Genomic DNA, 8,765 nt, shown 5'->3' on the forward strand with positions numbered 1-8,765 from the left:
CGTCAGACAGTGGGGAAAGGGGAAAATGGAAGTGGTATGGTTAATGCTTCTGTTTGTACATCTCCAGTTCTGAGCTCATCTCCGGCAGTCAGCATGGAGGAGAGTTCGACTACTGATGTGGTTTTGCAAGGGCGGTTGAAAAATTCTGAGTTACTGAAAAATTTGGATTACATGTTGGCAAATTTGGATGATAAAAAACATGCTGAGTTGGGTGCCCTTATTAAAAGCTATCCTGTCCTGTTTTCGGATGTACCTTCCCGCACGCATCTTATTGAGCATGATGTGGATATTGGTGATGCAGCACCTATAAAGCAGCGTTTTTATCGGGTTTCATCAGATAAGCTAGCTTATCTGATGAGAATGAAAATGATGAAAGCTTATATTGCGCAAGCTTAAGTTCTGTATATGTTGGACAATCATATTACTGAGCCGTGCGTTTCAAGTTGGGCATCGCCGTGTCTGTTGGTCAGTAAGCCGGACACAACTTTTAGGCCATGTACTGACTTTCGTAAAGTTAATAACATTACGAAGCCAGATGTGTTTCCTCTTCCCCGCATGGAAGACTGTATAGATCAGGTGGGGTCTGCCGTTTATCTGATTGCCTCAACTGTCAGCCACTTTGAATATAATTCACTAAATGTATCTTACACAGACTGCACCTAACACATTAGTTTATAAACAAGTTTTGTTTCTTTAGTATATAAAATGGTATGGTCAACAACTCTCACTACTTTTGCATGTTATCTGAAACTGACAAAAGCTATGGGCTGGTTATTAAAATGAGTTCTGAATAAACCCAATATGCGTGACTAAGAAAGAAAAAAAAATGTTATCCCCTAATTTGTATACTTTTATTCATATAGATTGCATTAACGTCACCTGAATTCAGTGTAGAAGGCAAACATGTTTAAAAGAACTGCATCAAAGTAGACCGCATTACATGTTACACATTGACTATTCTTGTTCCATTATGGCTTGACTTCCTGTCTTGAGTTCAATTTTCAGTTCTTCTTTTCTGGTTTTGGTTTTGTTGTCTGTCAGACCAAAGGGTACGAAGAGCAAGCTGCCAGTCCACACATATTCCTTCCTCGTTCAATAAGGAAATATCTGAGGGGAACAAATCCTTTTAGACACTGGAGTACAGAACACAGTCACACACGCACACACAGTGTTTCTGTTCTCTATTTACCCATCGATTCCCCAGCTGGGGCCCCAGGAGTTCTTCACAATCCAATATGGTGCCCCCCCTTCTTCCTCCACGCCATACCCCACAGCCAGCACGGCGTGGTTCACAGTGTCGGTAGTGTTCCTACACATGGAGCTGAGGGCACAACGCAGAGGATTGGTCACCAGTTGTACTAGAACCCCCCCTGTTCAATGTATTAGTAGTGTACATGGATGTGTGACAGCCCTCTGGCACCTCCTGATTGGGTGATCAGTGTAATGGCTAACACCCATGCGGGCTGAGCTCCTCAGCTATATAAACTGTAGGAGTCAGCCACTTGGGCTCTCTCTCCTTTTGACGTATGGGTTGTTTACGTTTTTGGGTTAGCGGTGCTTTGCACATACATTACATTCTCCACTCACCCACACACAGCACTCATTACTGACATACATATATATACTGACATACATCACTTTACCTTAGTTTACCTTTAGTTGGTTAAATAAACTATTTTTGTTGAACTAAATTCATGTGTGGTCTCCTCCTTGTCATTCCCCTGAGCCGGGCTGTGACAGATGGATATCCGTCTTACATTCGGCTACATTACAAACCACCATGTAGCTTCTTAACAAACAGCATTGATCACAACACACTTATGGATATTATATTATCCATATAACAACTTGTGAGAAAGTGCCTTTTCTCCGCTTCTATCCGTCACAACTTCATTGATTTGTCACTGGAGTATCTCGTGTTTAATCTAGAATGTCAGGAATTTTACCATGACCCTACTGTCTTTTAAGCTTTTAAACTTCATGTGTACTGCCCCAAATGTACAACTTAAGAGTTGTAGGTAGAAGAAGAGACCAACAACGTTTTTGGGAATAATGTCATGGGAAAATTCTAACTGACATTTTTGGGTGTGCCATTTCCTGGACCCCCTTGGGGTAGTCGGAGATCAAGGTCTCCACTACGTCTCCCCACGTTGCAATTGTCAATGATCGAATCAAATAATATTCACCTAAAGGACAGAGTTCTCAACACGTAGAAGAATGCATTAAGTGCCAAATACACTGGCGCTGAACGGCGTGCGTCAAACCAACCGCCCCCATTATTTCCGAAGTACTGCCCCACACTGGCGCCGGCTAGACGGGTGCCAGCGCTCGTCGGCGTGCCGCCCCATGATCCTTCAGGCCACTGTCCTATTGCGTAGCGTCACCGCCCCTGAAAAAGCGCTTTTTAAAAGCTGTTTCGTACATCCCGGCTTGATACAAGGTCCTGTACATGTGGAGATTGTTGATGCACTAGATGAATAATTCCACAATGCAAAAATAATGAGCAATGACAGTAAATAAAGTGACTAAACTGTAAACAAAGTGCCCGACAGCACATTAAGTAACTATGAATTAATGTGACATTGTAAGCACAAACAGAGGATCATGGGCATCAGGGCCATATATGTAGTTATAAAACAAATGGTATACATTATGGCAGCCTACCAACTATGTTGGTTGATCTGCTGTTTCAAAACATAATCTCAAACGCACTGCAGCGTGACGCTTCCTTTTGGTGCTAGGGGCAGCATTTGACACACGTAAAATGCGTACCGCGGCGCCGGTGTGTTTTCGGCTTTAGGGGATGGCTGCTCCCTTGTGACTGGTTTACCCCAGGCACAAAGGTTAACGTTAGATAACAATAGGAACAGGTTGGGTGGCCAGACAATACAAGGATTAGGAAACAAATCTTAGATGATGAAATGGAAACAACATGATGGATTTTTTCATCACACATCATGTGTGGAGCAGAGCTGTTCTCAGCATTCCTGAGACCTGTCTGCCACTGTATAAGAAGTTATTGATTTTGCCAATGCATTGGACTTCTCCTTGCGGGGCTCAAATTTTTTTTTTTTAATTTTTTTTTTATTTTATTATTTGCACTTTATTCTGTTTTGGGCATTTCCTCCCAGTGCAAATATGTTTAAATGAGTTACTGAAAGCATGTTTTTGAATGAGTTTCTGAAATTAGTGTTTTAAGAGGGGATATATGTAATTCTAATTTGTAAGCCCATGTTGCAAATATAACAACAAAAAAAAACTTAAAAATGTTGATGCATGATTGTGGACTTAAGGAAATAATACAATTCCAGATCTTCTGGAAATGTTTTTGGTCGCTATGTCATAATTCAGCTTAATATTTAATATATTGTTGCTTAAGGCACACTCATTAACGAGAAAATGTCAAACTGGCACTGCATGTTGAAAAGGTTGCTGACCCCTGTCTTAGAGAGAGACGCAGGGCGAACTCCCATCTGAGGCCTCAGATTATTGTATGTTTGTTGTATGTCTGTTGTATGTTATTGTATGTTTATTACTCAAATAAATTAAGACAAATTGCTATAAGTTTGGATGACTCTGACTTCAGTATTAAACAGTTTATACAGAAACGATTGACGTGGTGCAAAATTCCATCCACAATAAACAACCCTCTCTTTCCCCTCCCTCCCTTCATTTGTCATCCATCGAGAAGTGACCTACTGCACCTTTAAGCAACAGTGTGTAGTTATGCAAAGCTGCCCCCTCACCTGGTATATACTCCTTCCTTGTAGTGCATGAAATCAGAGGTGACCTCAAAGCCCAGACTGACAGGGTTCAGTCTGGCAACTGCATCAACCATCGCCTTCTCATCAAACTGTTTTTAAAAGACAGAGTAATATCAATGGGTTGCAAGGATGTCAGCTGGTCGTGGTTATGGTGGTAGAATTGTTTAAATTATCAAGTTTAATGTCATTATGTAATGTCATATTATGCACTTTAATGAGCAGTGTAAGTAACAAAATAACAGAAATATGAACAATGAAATGAAATGTCAGAATCCCACGATAGGTTTGTTAACACTATTATAAAGTAGTGATTACACTGTAATCAAATATATTTTATTTCACATTCACAAAAGACAAAACAGGTGTTTGTAGCAGGGGATTTCCAAAGGATTTCCTTCTTGACATTAGTCATCGAGTTTATGGTTATTTCTGTTAATCTGTTATCTGAATTTTCTCGTGTTGGTACATAGCTGCACACTCACAGAGGTTATGTTGATCACATCTCTGACGAAAGCAGCCTCCAACCCAGGCACGAATTGGCAGGGGGCATCCTATAACAGAGGCAGACCACTATTAAGCATGTATTAACAATAAGAGTATCACTATTTTACCAGCAGGTATAATATAGATTAGCCATTAAAAGCATTTTAAGAAATCAACCCTTTAGTGAAATAACAAGTGTTTAATCCCAGATGTATGATGGATGGACCAGCCTACCAGTTGGTATGGTCTTCTGGGTAGGCTGATGATCTGTGTTTCATTAGTCTGGTTGGCCACTCCCATGTGTGATGTCGCTAAAGGGTTAATTTTTTAAATAGCTAGTAACAGGACACCTGGTAGTGAAATAGGGGTCCTTTAATACATGCATGGTGAGTCTTCTAAGCAGGAACATACTGAGCCTTTGTAGGGATAGTCTTCTTCAGTCATAATGCCCCCGTTGTATCGGATGTACTCAAACGCCTGACTAGGAAGCCCCCTGCAGAAACATAACAAGTGGTGTTCATTAGCTCACTGATAAGATGATGGTTCCTATAGTTAAATGTTCTATTGTAATGGGTCATTCTTGAATGGCTTCTATTTATACTAACCCATTGCATCCGTGGTTGTTGAAGGCCTGGGCACAGTCTATGAGTTGCTGCTCAGACTGAAACAAAAGCAGCAGAAACAAAGTGATTCAACAGATATAAAATATACCTGATAATGGATAAAACACAATGACCATTCATTTACAGCTGTATTTAAATGCCAAAAAAGGTCAGTGAATATGTTAAATATTAGATATATTACACATCGTTAACTTATGGATAATTACCCCGATATTGAGACTGATTGTTAGTAACTACTCAGAATGTCTACTATTTCAAAGCGTCCCTCCAACAATTGATATTCAAAGGGCCCCTATATTTTCCCATTGATCCCCCTACCATCTGGGCGCTGTTTCGGTTTGAAGCATGTCAATGCTTTTTTTCATGTTAAAGCTATAGCCAAGTTCAAATGAACTAATTCAAGAAATCGAAATCAGCTGTTTGGAAATCAGATCTTAACTCTCTAAAGGTAACTATTGATGGGCCACTAATGGACTAAAGTCTCACCAGTAGTAGGAGCTTTCCTCTAGCGATGGCAGTGACAGACTCCAAGCAGCCAGTGGTGGAAAACGTCCAGCAACTGCCACAGTGGCCCTTGGGAGACAAACAAAAACAAAACATAGTCTTGTCAACGTGAAAGTGGAACTTTCTTTGCCATATGGTACAGCTATTGCTTATCAAACTGAATAAAATATTTGCATGGATCAAATGTAAATTTCCATGCAAATTACATCCACACAAGTCCGTGGACAAACACAACAGGTTACATGTAGCATGCAAATAGTACAATACCATACAATATGATTGTGGTTGTTTTTGATATGTTGATACAAAATCTACATCAAAATCGACATCATACAAAATCTATATCATCCCATATGATCTACATCATATGGGTCTAGGTGGACCCATGTGTGATGTCACTATGGGGTCATAGGCTAATCAACATCAAACCTGGTTGGTGAAATGGGTTCATTTTAACTAGCCAGAACTGGGTACCTGGTTTTTGACTGGCGTCACAAAGTTGCCCAGCTTCCTCCAGTCTACAGAGTCAGGGTAAGGACCACTGCTGCCTACATGATTCCCTTTGGTCGCGGAGCAGTTCTACATACACAAACCACCATGGGATTACTTGTCTTGTCTATACATGTTTTACTAAGGTACATTATAATAGTTGGAAAGAAATGTCAACATGTATCAGCAGCAACTGTAAATGTACAAAAAATATACTTTACCTGAGGCTCGGTCAAAAGATATGACTTCTTAAATTCTCCAAATGTCATGTCTGTGAACTGACTGAGCCCCACTAAGGAACAAGTAGAATGATAATACACTTGAGATGAGCATATAGTCATTATCATGGACTCTCATACCAACAGGATTCACAGAATGCTTTACAACAGTAATTACGAAGATATTAATCAACACAGCCATAAACAAACAAAATGCAAATGTGTACAAAAATGTGCATTACTTTTTAGGGTATATATGTGCAGATATAAGGGGTGGTATTGATATGATGGAAAGGGAAACAACTAGTAGGTCAGAGACCGGTGCCTTAAGTTGTTTCATACAAAGAGAGAGCAAGTACCTTGTATAACAATAAAACACTCGTGAACTGAACATCGGCCTACTTTTGAAGGAATGGTCCCCAGCATTGTGATGATCGATTGTCCTCTTGTTCTCGGTGAATATCCGCAGCCGATAGCTGTATTCTGTCAGGTCATAGTTCTTACTGTGCTGTTGATCCAACCCAATAAGCGGAGAACAATGTCATGATGCCAAATATAATTTCCATTACCTCACCCTGAGAATATTCAGTTTCTGTTACGCGTTTTGCACATACCTGTGACATCCATGTTTTGAAATGATACTCATCTGTGGAGGACATAATAAATGGGTTATTATTACACCAGCCTATTATATGTTCCACTTCACAAGCCGACTGACGCAGTCCTTTCAGCAGGGCGATCACATCCAGCACAACACAAAACAGACTAGAGACAAAAGTTGTGAGCAACCAAGAAATTCCAGAAATCGGGCGATTCAATTCAGTTATTCACGTTTTATTACACCTACCTTCAAGGGGAACCAACGGTGTTAAATTCACTGCATATATAAGTGCAGTGAAAAAACCCACAGCGGCAGTGCAGCGGGACATGTTGTCTTGAACTCTGTTGATGTGCTCTGTTGAGGTTATTCGAGCGCCCCAAACCATTCGATCAAGTCAGCTGCCGGGTTCACAAACGTGGGTCGTTTCCGGGGTTTATGCAAACGGACAAAGTGTTATCAAACACTCATTTCAGTGTGCCTTTAATGGGTTGTATTGCCGCTTCCAGAAAATAAAAAAGGGTTAAAATTGACTGGATGTTTATAATCTAGGAATCTATATTGATCTGTGATTTTAACTATACGGAACTACGGTGAACCGCTTGGAGCGCAACTATTGTAACTTAAAGGCATAGACACAGCACCCGCATGGACTGTATGCAAGAGCCAAAATAACAGGTCCATGCAATAAACCCTCCTAACTAGGGTCTTCATTTCAAATGTAGACTATATGCAATGCTCTAGTCTAGAACGCACGCGCATTTTATGGTGGAACTAGGCCTAAAGTCTCCTTGCATTATCCCTACAATATCGTTCAATTCTCTACTGTTAAATCATACAAATAGATTATTTTCTTGGTTTGCAGATGAAAGTCAACCTGCTATGCCAGGCGTCATCCCTGATTCCTCACAGACGGTTCAGGGCCCTTTTTCTGGATTTCATTTGGCTGCTAAATACTTTAAAGACACTTTCCCCTGAGAAAGAATAGATTTATTAAGAAGAGGTAATCAGGAAAGAATACAGTTTTATACAAAACTGGAAATACTTGTCAAGCTGCTGAAATAGATTGAACGATGATTCTCATACCGTCGGGTATTGCTCACTGCAAACATTTGGCGTGTCTGTTCATAGATTATAGATTCTGTGAATGGGTGTAGAGCACAGTACACAAACTGTTCTAGATATACTTTTCATTTATATACGTGGAAGTGGTACATGCCCGCCACCTAAGCCATAAGTGAGTTTCTTCTATACAAAGCTTGTAAAAATACATATAAATGTTTCAAGAATAAGCACAATATTACTACTGCAAAGTCCTGCTAAAACATTTCGGATTCTGTATGTGTTACACTCATAAGTATTAAACATTTGTGTTATAGTTGTCATACACAGAAAAGCTCGTACAGAGTTGAAGACCATTAGGGGAACACTCATTTCAAGAGAGTTGCTTGTAACACGTCACAAGTTAGGGGAGCTCAGACTGCCTGTACATTATTGTACACAGCAAACAGCTCTGTTGGACTGGCAAAGCAGATAACCAAAAGGTGTTTAAGGGTTGTTTTGTGATTAAGGCAACACAAAGAAAAACTTATGGCATAATAATGTTCTGGCCAAAAATAAGATGCTGTTAATGTAAAACAAAGCTCCCACTGTCACATAGGCTTGAGAAGAGAGGACTTTGGGTGACTTTTTTATCTGCTACATAGGTTTCCCAGTATTTATATACATTTCATTTTAGCCCACCAGGGGAATAAGAACTGGGAACCAAAACACTAAGACCCTCCACGTTTCTACCAACATCATCATCCATCAATGTCTTCCTTATGCCCCAATGGTCATTAGTTAGGGTAAACTGAAGGTGGAATCAAACCATGCGTCATGCCACCAGTTTACAATTGGTCCATTTGTTCAGTTGGGAGCCAATGAATGCAGCGGTATCTAGGCTAGAATGTTATTGGTAACTTCATTTGTAATAACTGCGTTTAGTGCAGTTATTGCCTAATGTTGAGATGAATAATGGGACTTCGGTTATGTACCCCCCGTAAAACACAAGACTGTAGTCTATTGTTCCTTAAGGCTGTCAAAT

The 8,765-nt window shown here is 40.2% G+C and overlaps 1 protein-coding gene across 1 annotated transcript; it reads right to left on the reverse strand.

Annotated features, from left to right (window-relative positions):
* Window positions 1-837: 837 nt before the first annotated feature.
* Window positions 838-7,239, reverse strand: ctsh (cathepsin H). The gene is made up of 12 exons (XM_084476134.1): window positions 6,929-7,239; window positions 6,696-6,727; window positions 6,484-6,589; window positions 6,085-6,155; window positions 5,849-5,953; window positions 5,357-5,443; window positions 4,853-4,908; window positions 4,659-4,740; window positions 4,247-4,315; window positions 3,747-3,853; window positions 1,190-1,321; window positions 838-1,107 (listed from the first exon to the last, which is right to left on the reverse strand). Exons 1-12 carry the CDS (start codon window positions 7,065-7,067, stop codon window positions 1,038-1,040), a joined length of 1,056 nt encoding a protein of 351 aa, XP_084332260.1. The 5' UTR covers window positions 7,068-7,239; the 3' UTR covers window positions 838-1,037.
* Between the last annotated feature and the right edge of the window lie 1,526 nt (window positions 7,240-8,765).

The sequence above is a fragment of the Micromesistius poutassou genome, assembly GCF_964030765.1.
Source record: "Micromesistius poutassou genome assembly, chromosome: 12".
In the NCBI taxonomy this organism is placed as follows: domain Eukaryota; kingdom Metazoa; phylum Chordata; class Actinopteri; order Gadiformes; family Gadidae; genus Micromesistius; species Micromesistius poutassou.